This window comes from Antechinus flavipes, chromosome 1, assembly GCF_016432865.1.
Source record: "Antechinus flavipes isolate AdamAnt ecotype Samford, QLD, Australia chromosome 1, AdamAnt_v2, whole genome shotgun sequence".
Classification (NCBI taxonomy): domain Eukaryota; kingdom Metazoa; phylum Chordata; class Mammalia; order Dasyuromorphia; family Dasyuridae; genus Antechinus; species Antechinus flavipes.
This window is the reverse complement of record NC_067398.1, coordinates 263,073,152-263,088,383: the sequence shown is the minus strand read 5'-3', so window position 1 is coordinate 263,088,383 and position 15,232 is coordinate 263,073,152. Positions and strand designations below refer to the sequence as shown.

The 15,232-nt window shown below is 34.4% G+C and overlaps 1 protein-coding gene across 1 annotated transcript in view; it reads left to right on the top strand.

Moving 5' to 3' along the window:
• LOC127545231 (phospholipid-transporting ATPase ABCA3-like) overlaps window positions 1-15,232 on the top strand; it is a gene marked incomplete at its 5' end in the record, with an annotated part of 212,762 nt that overhangs the window by 140,181 nt on the left and 57,349 nt on the right. The window contains 2 exons of the mRNA XM_051972378.1: window positions 2,647-2,860; window positions 13,598-13,756. Of these exons, the coding sequence (XP_051828338.1) occupies window positions 2,647-2,860; window positions 13,598-13,756 (373 nt within the window). The remainder of the gene's footprint in view (window positions 1-2,646; window positions 2,861-13,597; window positions 13,757-15,232) is intronic.

Sequence of the window (15,232 nt, the reverse complement as noted above, 5' to 3'; positions counted from 1 at the left end):
TATGTATAGTATATATACTATAAATAGAATATATAGTAATATAGAAGGTTGTGATTAATGAGAATTTGATAAGGTGTGCAAATTAATGGAAATGTGATAAAAAGGAAAGGAAAAGATGGCAAGGAGAGGATAAGGAAGGGATCCTTGGAGTGGGGTAGGTTAAGTGATAGCAAGGCAAGATAGTGTGTAGAAGTAAAGTAGAAGAGTCAGCAGGGACAGGAAATGAAATATATACAAACATCATAATAATGATTAGAAGTAGAAATTATTGGGAAAAAAACAGGGGTAGTAATGATTGATCTGAGATTAAGTCAAATTAAAATAGATTTAATCAAAAGAGAGGAACAGCTTATGTTTGTGGGTATATATATACAAATATAATCCTTGCTAAACTGTAGCCTTCTTGGGAGAGCTGGTGGGGAGGAAAAAGGAAAAAAAAATAAAATAATGTTGAGGAGAGAAAGAAAGAAAACCTAAAAGGAAGCAAAGAAATAATAGACTGTTCTGAATACAGAGTATAATATTTATTTACACCTTTTTGAATGAAGTTTTTTATACTGTTGGCACTTATTTTGGAATTTTTCATAATCAGTTTGATAAAGTAATCTAATCCTAAAGACTCAGTGGGTAAAAGGACAAACCATAGAAACAATATGTGATTTCATTAAAGATAATGACAACAATGAGAGAGACCCAAATTTTGGGGATATAGTCAAAGCGATACATACAGAAAAAAAATTCTATTTCAAAATTAGCCCAATCTTAGAAAAGGAAACTGAAAAGGAAGTTATCAGTGAGCTCCCTAAGAAAAAATCATCAGGGCCAGATAGATTCATGAGTAAATTCTACTGAATATTTAAAGAACAATTATATTACTATATGAATTATTTGGGGAAAAAATAGGTAAAGAAGGAATTCTACTAAATTTCTTCTATGATACAAATGTTTTTGATAAATCTAAAAAAATGGACTAATAAAAATAGGTAGAAAACTTAGACCAATTTTCCTAATGAAGATTAATGCAAAAATTATAAATAACAGCAAAGAGATTGCATACTTTATCACAAAGAACATATATCTTCCCACAAGGTGGGATTTATACCACAAATACAAGGATACAATACTACATAAAGCATAATAGACCACATTAATAACAAAAACAACTAAAATCATATGATTATATCAATAGATACAGAAAAGGCTTTTTGACAAAATACAACATCCACTGCTATTAAAAACTCTAGAAAGTATAGGAATAAAATAGAGCATTCCTTAAAATGATAAGAAGTATTTATCTAAAAACAAAAGCAAGCACCATCAGTCATAGGATAAACTTGAAACTTTCCCAGGAACATCAGGATTAAAGCAAGGATACCTATTATCACCACCACTATTATTCAAAATTGTACTAGAAATGATAGCTTAAACAATAAGACAAGAAAAAGAAATCAAAGGAATGATAATGGACAATAAGGAAACACAGCTATCTCTCTTTGCAGATGATGTGATCGTATATTTAGAGAATCATCAAGAGTCAACAAAAAACTAAAGCAATTAACTTCAGCAAAGTAGCATTTCTATATATTATCAATAAAACCCAGCAGAAAGAGGTAGAAAAAGAAACTCCATTTAAAATAATAAATTATTTTGTGGAGAACTCACCCAGGGCAAGTGTTTATAAGGTGGCCAGAAAAAGCAATATAAGAACTTTGGAACTCCCATGACATGGGAGACACTGGCACAGGACTGCCCAATATGGTATATCCTTATCATAGAAGGTAGTGTGTTGTATGAGCAACGCAGAATCAAATTAGCTGAAAAGAAATGTGAGATGCACAAAATTAGAGAATCCACCCCAAATGTTCATTATGCACTATAGGTGTCTGACCTGTAGCAGATTATTCTGAGCTCATATTGGTCCTTCCTTCCTATGATCCTAACTACAATGAACTTATTACCTGTCTAGTTAGGGACATTATACTTCCACTTATGCACCTTAAGAGTGCATTAGGGTTTGTTGGTTTTTTGTTGGTCTTTTTTTTTTTCATTTTAGTTTTTGTTCTTGACTGCACCATATCAAATGATTCACTTACATTGAATTCACAATTTTGCTTCCAATATCTGGTCTTCACATAGGATAAGAAAAATGGAGGTGCAAGGATTTCTGTCATACCACCAGATCACATAATTGATGATGTCCAGGGCAAACTTAATGAGCCTTATAAAGACTTAGTGCAACAGAACCTAATATGAGAGTATACAGGGATAATTGAACTAGAAACCATTTTATTGATGAGCAACTGGATTTTCTTTGGACTTCTTAGAATGTTCTATAAATAGATATCTGCACTGGTGAAAGGATTCCCTTCTCCTCCATGACTTTTTTGACCAAGAAAAAGTAATTTCCACTAAAAACAAACAAACAAAAAACAAATAAGATAATACTGGGGGTGGGAGTGTTGGACTAGCTTTCCTTAGTGTTGAGGATCATTGGGTAGGTAAATAGTTCTCCTTCTTCCAATTTTAAAGGTGACATGAGCCACCTTTTTTTTTTTTTTAACTTTGCATTGAGGGTTGATTTCTTGCTTATTGTATGGATCATGTTCTTTCCCTCCCTCTCAACCTAGCATTTGTACTTTATCTTAGGTGGTGTTCAAAGCCTGTCAAATAGAAACTCTCTACAATAACTTTCTGGATGCCCTGATGATCTTCATGTTATATGGATGGTGCACCATTCCCCTCATGTACCTCATGAGCTTTTTCTATTATCGAGCTTCTACTGCCTATACCAAGCTTTTCATGTTTAACTTCTTTTCAGGATGGGCCAGTTTCCTATTTGTCTACCTTGTAGAAATTAAAGGTAAGTTAGGGCATCAAGGCCCACACACCTCCTTCTCTGCTTAACTGTCTCCCTCTCTACTCTCTCCCCCACTCCTCATGAGCCATTTTTCAGAATGTAGTCATTAAGTCAAAAAGCAGCAGCTTGAGGAATAGGAATTTTGCTAGGCAGATAACGTGCTGTGAACCTCTGAAAACCAGTGCTTTGGGGACTCTTCCAGTAAAGAAGGTCAAACTCAGACTCACTCACCTACTCCTGATGAGTTAGAAAACAAGTTTATGTGATGCAACTGTGTTTGCTCCACTGCCATCATTACCCCTTCCCAAATTTCCTCACGATATTGGGAGGGATTTCTCCCCTGAATGCTAGTAATAAAGTGAGTGAAGCCTCTGGCAAAGCAGGAGATCATTCCCAATTGTTTATTGGGAAGGCATATTTCATTTTTAACAAGGTAGGTTGTTCACATTCTTCATGGAAGATGCAAAGGGGTAAGAAGAATTTGATGAAGCCAGTTGATTTGGGAATACTGGTAAAATAATAGTATTATTTTACATAATAGGAAAGCCTAAAGGAGAAAGGAAGAACTGTGTTCAACTCTTGCATCACACTTAGTATGGGCAAGTCATTTATCTTCTCAGATTCAATTCCTACATTTGTAAATTAGAGATGATGATAATAATAATAATATCTATAGTGCCTCCACAAGTTATAATGAAGATTTAATACAACAATATGGGTAAAGTCTTTTAAAGACCTCATATGCTTTATAAATATCAGGTTCATCAAGGGTTTGTGATTTTAGTACTCATGAGGACTTTCTGTAGCTTTTCAGACCACAATCTATTTACAACTTAGAGTCTAAAAGAGCTGTCTGGGGCTCAGAAAACTTATGATAACAGCAAGTAAATATCTAAGATAGGCTTTGAACCCAGGTCAATTTGATTCCAGTTCCAACATTCTGTCTACTATACCATTTAACTTTTCCAAGAGAGACACTATTGATATCTTTAAAAAAAAAATGCAGATACCACCAGAGCTGGAAGGGATCAGTTTCTTTAATAATATACTCTTATGCAATTCAGAATTTTGAAAAAGCTTTGGAGCCAGTGGATTTCCAGGGAACCTTTGTAAGGGAGGGCCCATGCTCCTGCCTTCTCCGAGACACCACTGCAGACTAGTTCTCTATTTCCTTCTTCCTAGCAATAAAGGAGAAGGTCTAGAAGTTAGACAAATAATATTAAAAGAAAGACGATTCCCTCTCTAGAATCATAGACTCTTCAATCTGGTAGAAGCCTTAGGGATCCAGTGCATACTCCATTTTACCAGTGAGAAAATATCTCCCAAGTGGTTAGCCACAATCCAATGCTTGTGTCATTACTTCAAACTTCTTCCTTCCTCCTTAACTTACTGCTGCTACTAGATTCAAAGGATTTCTGTTGTCTATTCATGTAGTCTCGTTTTCATTACCATGTGGTTGGGTTTTTTCCCCACAGGTTTTACTGCAGGCCTAAAGAGGAGATAGAAGTCAGAAGTTTCTAAATGGTCCTAACCAAGTATAATTTTTTGTTTTGCATGACTGTTCTGGCCCCAAAACCCTCTCAAATCTTGGGGGTGTCATTACTGGGGCTGTCTGCACTTGTTTTAGAGCTGAAGAACCCAATTTTTGTAGGGTTGGGGTGCTCATTACGGACTTTAGAGCCAACATCATATGGACCACAATGAGTTTACCTTAGGGAGTATTATGTGATGATCAATTCTGATGGACTTGGTTCTTTTCACTAAAGAGGTGATACAGGGCAATTCCTATATACTTATGATAGAGCCATCTACATCTAGAGAGGGCTAAGGGGACTGAATATGGATCACAATATAGTATTTTCAACTTTATTGTTGTTGTTGTTGTTTGTTTGCTTATTTTTTCTTTCTCATTTAAAACAGAAGATTTTGCAAGGGTCAATGATGAAAAATTACCTATGCATATGTTTTGCAAAAAAAAAAATTACAAAGAAATAGGTGAAATTTTAAAAAGAGTAAATGTTTGCATGTATTTTGAAAAAAAAAACTATTAAAGTTCAATTACATTTGACACAACTTTTTTTTTTTTTAAATAACTTTTTATTGATAGAACCCATGCCAGGGTAATTTTTTACAGCATCATCCCTTGCATTCACTTCTGTTCTGATTTTTCCCCTCCCTCCCTCCACCCCCTCCCCCAGATGGCAAGCAATTCTTTACATGTTGAACAGGTTACAGTATATCCTGGATACAATATATGTGTGCAGAACCTAACAGTTTTCTTGTTGCACAGGGAGAATTGAATTCAGAAGGTATAAATAACCTGGGAAGAAAAACAAAAATGCGAGCAGTTTATATTCATCTCCCAGTGTTCTTTCTTTGGGTGTAGCTGCTTCTGCCCATCTTTGATCAATTGAAACTGAATTAGCTCTTTTTATTGAAGAGATCCACTTCCATCAGAATACATCCTCAAACAGTATCGTTGTTGAGATATATAATGATCTCCTGGTTCTGCTCATTTCACTTAGCATCAGTTCATGTAAGTCTCTCCAAGCCTCTCTGTATTCATCCTGCTGGTCATTCCTTACAGAACAATAATATTCCATAACATTCATATACCACAATTTACTCAACCATTCTCCAATTGATGGGCATCCATTCATTTTCCAGCTTCCAGCCACTACCAACAGGGCTGCCACAAACATTTTGGCACATACAGGTCCCTTTCCCTTCTTTAGTATCTCTTTGGGGTATAAGCCCAGTAGAAACACTGCTGGATCAAAGGGTATGCACAGTTTTTTTCTTTTTTAAATAACTTTTTATTGATAGAACGCATGCCAGGGTAATTTTTTACAGCATTATCCCTTGCATTCATTTCTGTTCCGATTTTTCTCCTACCTCCCTCCACCCCCTCCCCCAGATGGCAAGCAATTCTTTACATGTTGAACGGGTTGCAGTATATCCTAGATCCAATATATGTGTGCAGAACCTAACAGTTTTCTTGTTGCACAGGGAGAATTGAATTCAGAAGGTATAAATAACCCGGGAAGAAAAACAAAAATGCAAGCAGTTTATATTCATCTCCCAGTGTTCTTTCTTTGGGTGTAGCTGCTTCTGCCAATCTTTGATCAATTGAAACTGAATTAGCTCTTTTTATCGAAGAGATCTACTTCCATCAGAATACATCCTCAAACAGTATCGTTGTTGAGATATATAATGATCTCCTGGTTCTGCTCATTTCACTTAGCATCAGTTCATGTAAGTCTCTCCAAGCCTCTCTGTATTCATCCTGCTGGTCATTCCTTACAGAACAATAATATTCCATAACATTCATATACCACAATTTACTCAACCATTCTCCAATTGATGGGCATCCATTCATTTTCCAGCTTCCAGCCACTACAAACAGGGCTGCCACAAACATTTTGGCACATACAGGTCCCTTTCCCTTCTTTAGTATCTCTTTGGGGTATAAGCCCAGTAGAAACACTGCTGGATCAAAGGGTATGCACAGTTTGATAACTTTTTGAGCATAGTTCCAAACTGCTCTCCAGAATGGCTGGATGTGTTCACAATTCCACCAACAATGTATCAGTGTCCCTGTTTTCCCACATCCCCTCCAACATTCCACATTATCTTTCCCTGTCACTCTAGCCAATCTGACAGGTGTGTAGTGGTATCTCAGAGTTGTCTTACTTTGCATTTCTCTGATTAATAATGATTTGGAGCATATTTTCATATGTCTATAAATAGGTTCAATTTCTTCATCTGAGAATTGTCTGTTTATATCCTTTGACCATTTATCAATTGGAGAATGGTTTGATTTCTTATAAATTAGAGTCAATTCTTTATATATTTTGGAAATGAGGCCCTTATCAGAACCTTTGATTGTTAAAAATGTTTTCCCAGTTTATTGTTTCCCTTCTAATCTTGTCTGCATTTGTTTTGTTTGTACAAAAACTTTTCAATTTGATATAATCAGAATTTTCTATTTGTGGTCAATAGTGATCTCTAGTGCTTCTTTGGTCATAAATTCCTTCCTCTTCCACAGCTCTGCGAGGTAAACTATCCTATGCTCTTCCAATTTATTTATAATCTCATTCTTTATGCCTAGATCATGAACCCATTTTGACCTTATCTTGGTATACAGTGTTAAGTGTGGATCAATGCCTAGTTTCTGCCATACTAGTTTCCAATTTTCCCAGCAATTTTTTTGACACAACTTTCTAAGTTGTTGGAAACTTTTGGATTCTTACTCTGTCACCCTTTCAGTTTCCTAACTTTCTTTATTTTGTTTTATTTGAGTATTTTGTAAGCATATCATCTGTATCTTTTATATAAGTAACTGATCATTTTAAACAGCCTAGGATCAAGGACAAATTCTAGACCTTCTTCCAAGTTGACAGGAACCCATTAACAATTGCTCTTTGGGTCAAATCATTGAACCATCTCTTAATGCAGCCGAAGTATAGCCCATTGTTGTTTAGTTGTTTAAATTATGTTCAGCTCTATGTGATTCTATTTGGCATTTTCTTGGAAAAGATACAGGAGTGCTTTGCTATCTTCATTCAACTCATTTTACATATGTGAAAACTAAGGCATACAGGGTCAAATGGCTTGTTAAGTGTCATACAACTTTGTCAGATTTGAATTCAGGAAGATGAGTCTTTCTGCTTCTAGGCCTAGCCTTCTATTCATTGTTCCACCTAGCTAACTCATAATATAGTCCTCCTGTCTCTTGGTGTCCATGAGAATAAAAAAAAAAAATCTAGTAAAACTATGTTGACATGAGTAGCACCATTTAAAAAAAGAAAATGAACTAAATCAGGCATGACCTAATGGAGTTGTGTTGAGGCTTTGTAATAACTACTTCTTTTCTTAAAAATTCAATAACATTATTAATATATTCTGGAATTTTGCCATTATCAAAGTCATGCTCACTGGACAATAGTATATAAATTACATTCTCTTTCCTTTTTTGAAAATTGGGACATATTGTTTTTCAGTTCTGTGGTATTCCCTGTTTCCTATGATTATTTATTTGAAAGTTTCTGACTCAGTTATTATATCCCAGAGTATGAAAAAATTCCGAAATATAGTTAATCCGGACCTTATGATCTGAAATTATTAAGGAAATCTAACCTCCTTTTTAAAAAGATTCAATTTTTTTATTTCCAAATGGTGTTATTCAATGAATGATGATTAGACATAATATTATTTAAAATCAATTATAACATATCATATTTAGATATTAAGCTAAGTAATTATAATCAATTATTTTATAGACATAATTAATCAATGATTGTTATACATATTATTATATTTTATTTTCACTTCTAAAATTTCTATTTCTCATGTTTTATTTCCTCTACCTCCTCTCCTATTGATAAACAAAAAAACAAAATATAACTGGTTACAATTATACATAGTGAAGCAAAACTAATTTCTAAATTAGGCATATTCTATACAAAATAGATATAGATATAAATGTATACATCCATACATATATCTATATGTAGATATATAGATGTTTGTGTATGTATACATATATGCCTCAGTCTTTGCTCTGATCTATCATTTTTCTATCTGAAGATGGATAAAATGTTTCATCTTGATTCTTCTGGAACTATGGTTAGACATTGTATTGATCAGGTTTCATAAGTCAAATTTGTTTGTTTTGACAATATTTTTTAAATTTATAAATTGTTATTCTACTTCTGCCCATTTCATATGCATCAGTTAATATGTTTTCTTAGATTTTTCTGAAATTATCTCCATCATTTTTTGCTATTTTTTGCGATCATTTAAAGAGCTATTATGAATATGTTTTTAATACATCATATTGCCTTTCCTCTTTCATCTCTTTGGGATACAGCCCTAGTAGCAATTTTGCTAGATCAAAAGATATACATAGTTTAATAGCTTTGGGGCACAGTTCTCAATTGTTTTCCGTAATGATTAGCTAATTCACATCTCTGTCAATAATGCTTTATGGAACCTGTTTTTTTCCCCACATTTCCCTCTAACATGTATCATTTTCCTTTTTTTAATCATCTTATCCAATTTGGTGGGTTTGAGATAATACCTCAGATTTGTTTAAATTTTCATTTTTCTAATTATTCATGATTTAAAGCATCTTTATATATTGATAACTTAGCTTTTCTCCTCTGACTATTGTCTGTTCATATCTTTTTGATCATTTATCCAATGGAGAATGACTCTTACTCTTATACATTCAACTCAGTGCTTATATATCTTAAAAATAAGACCTTTATGCAGATATTTTCCCCCAATTTCTTGTTTCTCTTCTAAATTTTAGCTAAATTGGTTTTATTTGTTAAAAAAAAAGGAATCTTTTTAATTTTATGCAATTAAAAAGTATTCATTTTACTTCCTATGAAGTTCTCTCAGGTTTATTTGGTCATGAATTCTTCCACATAGATCTGACAGGTACTTTTTTTAATTCTAATTTTCTTATGTTGTCACTTTATGTTTAAATATTGGATTCATTTTGAGCTTAGCTTGGTATATAGTGAAAGATATTGATCTATACATAGTTTCTGCCAGACTACTTTCTAGGCTTCTCAACAATTTTTGTTAAAGAATGAATTTTTATTCCAGTTGTTGAGATCTGTAGGATTATTAAATCCAAAACTACAATATTCATGTTTTCTGTATATGGCATATTATCTAATCTGTTACACCAATCAGTCTCCCTATTTTTTACCCTTTCCAAATTGTTTTGAAAATTATAAATTTGTGTTATAATTTTTGATTTCTGGTGCTGCTAGACTTCCTTTCTATTTTTTTCCCATTGATTCCCTTGATATTTTTGACCTTCAATTTTAAGCATACATTTCCCCTTCCTCACCCTCCATCCAAGATCACATTATTTAAACATTTACCAGCACATTCTTGAATCTTTACATTATGTTTTGAAGGAGAATTTATTTTGTGTGCTAGCCAGTATTTATTGCCTCATCCCTACCCCCTCATTAAATCAGATAGTCTTGTGCACTGAAATAGGAATCAGATACCTGGGTTCTCTGAGAAGCAAGATTCTACTAGTACATAAACAAAACTACCTAGATGAGCATAATAAAGGATAGAGTCTGATGGGGGCAAAATGCTTTAGGAAAACTAAAAGAGAGAAAGAGTAATTCTCGTTGGTGAAGGGGGGATGTTGGTGAAGAATCATAGAAAGGTTCAAAGAAGAGGCACAAGCTGAACTGATCTTTGAAGAAAGATAATAAGAAAGGAGTTCAGTCATGGGAGCAGATAGCTCTGCAAATGAATGATGGTGAGAGACAATAACTCATATTTATATAGTTACAGAAACAGCTCAGTGGCACAGTGACTAGAACAGAAGACATAAGTTCCAGTTCCTTAAGGTTGTTGTGAGAATTAAATCAGATACTATCTGTAAAGTGTTTGCAAACCTTTAAATACTATATAAGTGGTAGTTATCAGTATTATTGTTGCTTGCAGTTTAGCTTTAACACCACACCAGGACTTTTGGTATACTTTGTATAGTACATTAAGGTCTGAAAAGTATTCTTACAATCCTGTGAAGCAGGTACTACAGATATTTAACAAATTCTGAACAGCTAAGTAACTTTCTCATGCTAAAAAGAGAGTTCCTCCTTCAAGTTTGGATTCTATTAAAGAGAGAGATATAATCTATACATGTACAAATAAATACAAAGAAAAGCCCTAATAACCAAGAGTAGAAGGTGAGGATCAGGAAAGACCTATTGTGCGGAAGGAAGTTAAAGATTCTGAAAAGCAGAAGTGAGGAAATTCATTCCAGATGGAATTCCTTGGTGGTATCTGGCAGGTTTTGAAATTTAAAGTGAAAATTGAAAATGAAATTAATTACTCTCTTCTCTTTCTACCTTTGGAATATGGTCTTGGCCCCTCTTCCCAAACCATATTTCTTTTCTAACAGGAGGATCAGTTCCTTCTTCCCTGAATTCCCTTTTACTTACTGTGTTTCTTTGAGACTTAATTCATCCAATCTGAAGTCTTATGGCTAGGTTTAACTGACATGTTCTATCTTCCCTTACCTTGACAATTAGGCAGTCACTCAGCAAACATTAAGTGCCTACAATGTCATAAGCATTGCAGAAAAGTAAAAATAGTACCTGATCCCAAGGTGCTCACATCCTAAAGGACTGAGACAATATAAATAAGTTTGTGTACATACATACTGTATATGTACATGTGCACATTTGTGTATATATGCATGATGAGATTAGTGGTAGTAAAGAAGTGCAAGAATTGGGGTGGGAAATCCCCTTCTGGTTGGAGCCACAAGTCCGATGCAAAAGAATTCGCAAAAGAAATCTGTGTGGCAAAAAAGGGATTTTTATTGTTCATTGAAAAGGAAATTTTCTTAGCAGGCAAAATTCCTGATTAGGAATTATGGACCAAGAATATACCTTAATTTCTTAGCAGGCAAAGGTGGGTTAACAAACCCCTGTTTTTATGGGTAAGTCTTGGTCTTGGGAGCTGGGGAGCAGTTTGAGCTGACTATCAGGCCAAGATCTCTTAATTGAATAAGCTACTGGGAGTGGTCCTGGACTAATCTTCAACTCAATAGAGGGTGTAGACAGTCTCTGGCCAAGATTTCCAACTGAATGAGACCACTTACCTTGATTTCCTGAGGGTGGGCCTCTCCCAGAGGAGAGTTTCTCAAGGTTTACCCCTATTCTTTCCCCCAAAAAGTCAGAGGGGACACAATTTGCATCATACATATTAGTGTTAAATGTCTATATAGGTTATTAGGTCTTTAAAAAAAGATATTTGATACAGATTTTCCTCAGCAGCTTTCTCTTTTATTCTAGTTGGAAAAACTTGTCTCATGTCATTTAAAAAAATTTTTTAAATGGTATTGTGTACTTAACCCAGCTTGATTAAATCTTAGAAATTCTCTCTTCTCTTTCAAAGATGAAATTTAGACTTAGTTAAATTAAAGACATCATTCCAAATCTCAATGCAGCTACCCAGTTAGCCAGATGAGGCTATTTGGCCTAAGTTAAATATCCAAGGATTAAACTCTGCCTTTTAATCCTTGTTGGGAAAGTGACTGTTAAAATTAGACTTCAGTGTCATCTATCTGCATTTTTTTAAACCTACGGCCTCCAGACAAGTTTATCTAGACCCATTAGTCTCAAGAGAAGTTGAGAGTACTGAAACACTATAGAATGAATAATTTATGGCTGATCTATACACATGTACATACTAATACATACTTAAATGTGTGTGTGGTTTGTTTATAGATATCAATCTTTCTGGCAAGGAAGAACATTTAGGTTGACTATGGACCAAGAATATACCTTAGTTTCCTTAGGCGAATGTCCTTTATGTAAATGTTTTCTAAAGAATGGCAAAGGAACTCTGACAAATAAAAGATCCCCATGCTATGATAACTGTCAAATGTTACTGTGAGACAATATTTGGCCATGTAGGGGCTTTCTTTTCTCACATTCAGAATTTTGGAGATATATCTATATACTCTTCTCATTATGCAGTTGAACTACATGTAATTTATCATTTTTGTTCTAGTCATGGACAACAATCAGTAATTAGTCTGCTATGAAGCAGACATATGAAGATCTATAATAGTTTCACAAATTAATTGTACTATAATTAGAGGGATAATTCAAATCTTCTGAAATGAGTTTTTCATAAAAATTATTTGCATTTATAGATAATAGTCTTACCTGGGTTTTCACTGAAAACTAGATTTAATGTGTTTGCTTCACTGAATAAAATAAAGATTTACTCTGCCACTTTGAAAAAAAAAAGATTGATTATTTTAAGAACCACATAAGTGAGGAATTTGGTATCTAGGCACACTGGTCATGAAGTTAAATTGTATGCTACCCATGAGGGTGTATGCTGAGGCACACTGGTGAAACATTCCCATTGATCCTCCTTCCATTCACACTACAGCTCTAAAATTCTATGGTTCTATTAAAGGACCTCTAAATGAAAATTGCCATTATACCTGTCTTTGAGTGTGTCCCTTTCATCTCTAGAATCTAGTAGGACAAAAATCTCTCAGTATGATATCTATGTTACATCAAATCAAATTTACCTTTTCCTCCAATCCTTATTTAACATGAAAGATTTCTCTTCATTACCCAGAAGCAAAAGGAAACAAACTGAAATTCTCTAGTTTTCACTAACAGATTCTAGCTTCCTTTGCTAGATGAAGCAATGAGTACCCAGAATCTTTTCACTCTTGACAGACAGATGGTCAAGTCTAGCCAGTCATGTCAGTTCAATCTTAATGTCCTTTTAGGTAAATAATTCTAAGCTTAGCCTAATTTTTTACTTAAAAAAAATTAGCTGTATTATAACTATCATAGAAATTAGCTTTCTCTTTAGATAGATGTAATATACTGATTAGTAAATGTGTTTTGTAGATCTATTTTTCATAGTTTGTTATAACAAAAAAAATTGTATAAGTTTCTTCCCTCTTCACCATGAATAAGTACATCTTACTTCTGTGCTCTCTATCAATATTATTTTCTTGCCTGAGCTCAAATGGGATCAAGAACTGGCAAAGGAGTCCAATACTTTTCCTGGGTACCTCAGGAAGTAGAAATACAAATGGTACCAATTGTAAGGGGAAAATATAAATTGAAATAGCTGAGTTCTTATATCATTTAGTCTGATTGTCATGTGGAGTATATATTCTTTGAGAGAAGCTAATTGATCATCTTTTCATCATAGCGTTATATTTAGCTCAATATGCTGAAATTGTGAGTGATATCTTCATAGTACTTCCTAGTTACGACTTGGTGATGGCTGTGAGTGGATTTTATGAATTTGTCAGGACCAAGGAGCTTTGTGATTTGCTTACTACAGAAACAGATGATTGTCATCTTTATGGTAAGTATCCCTGTTTCCTCCAGATCCTACTTCCTTCCATATTTAGCAATAGAAGATAATGAATGGAATCAATCAACAAGCATTTATTAAGCTCCTTCCATGTCAGGAATATAGTTTGTGCTAGAGTCCCCCATCCTCAAAGATTTTACATTCTCCTGGTAGAAAAGTAACATATTCACAAGCAAGAAACGACAAACTGCTTATGAAGTGCAGGGTGATCCTAGGTTAGGGACTTTGAACTGGAGAATTCAAGAGCAGCCTCTTGAAGACAATAGAGCTTGATCCACACTTTGAAGGGATGGAGGCATTTCAAGTAGCAGCAGAGAGGTTGTCCCAGGCATGGAAGATAGAGGCAAGAGACAAAGTTACCTGGGTAATAAACAATAGGTCAGTTTAACTGGAGCATAGAGTGTATAAAGAAAGGGGAATATCTCTGTCAAAAGACAACTCGAAATAGGTTATGAAGGGTTTTAAATGCTAAAAAGGTTTTCACATGTTATCCCAGAGGAAAGAGAGAGCCTTTTAAGATGGAATGATACAGTCATATTCAGGCTTTAGGAATATCAATTTGGACAGTTATGTGGACAATGAATTACAGAGATGAGAAATTGAATATGATCAAACTAATTAGAAACCTATTACAATAATCCAGGTAAGGGAAGAAGAGGTCCTTAACTAGAGTGACTGAACATGAGTAGAGAAAAGATTTGGCAAAATGAATTATCTATGGCAAGGAAAGTGCCAAGTCAGGAAGAAGCATTTAGGTCATCAAGAACTCCATATTACTTCCTCCTTGGCCTTAGAATTGCTCCTCCTAGATTAGGGGAAAAGTCATGTAGAATTAGAGCATATGGGTTTCCCAGTGAACTAAGAAATCAAGACTTAGCCTAAATGAAACAAGAACTCAGAAATAGGAAAGTTAGGAGGAGGGATAGGTTGGAGACTAAGATTGTTTAATTTTAGAAATAATTGAGGGTAGGTTTCACATCCAGGTGAAGTTCAGCCAGCAGGTGGAAATGTAGGACTTTACTGGTGAAGAGAAAAATGTCTCAATGTGTAGATCTAGAGTTATCTGCACAGATATGTTAGTTGAATTCATATGAGCTGAGAAGATGCCTCAGAAAAAGAGAGTATAGGTGGACGAGAAAGTACCTGAAGATGAGCCCTGAAATACATGAGGGATGTGGATGAAGAATCAGCACAGGATTAAGAAGGATTGTTCAGACAGATAGGAAGAGTTTCAGGACAGACAGAGCAGGAGAGGATTATACAGAGAAGGAATGAAGCATCTATCTTCATGTACCATTGTCAGTACAAAAGACATTTCCTCAGCCTGAGAAAATCTCTGTAAAGTGTTCTAAAGATTTCAGAAATACAAAATAAATTCAAAGTGATCGCAAGACTTATAGGAAATAAGGAATATGTGGTTCTCAAGATTGCAAAGATGCATGAGTTCTTTTAGAAATGTTTACTGAG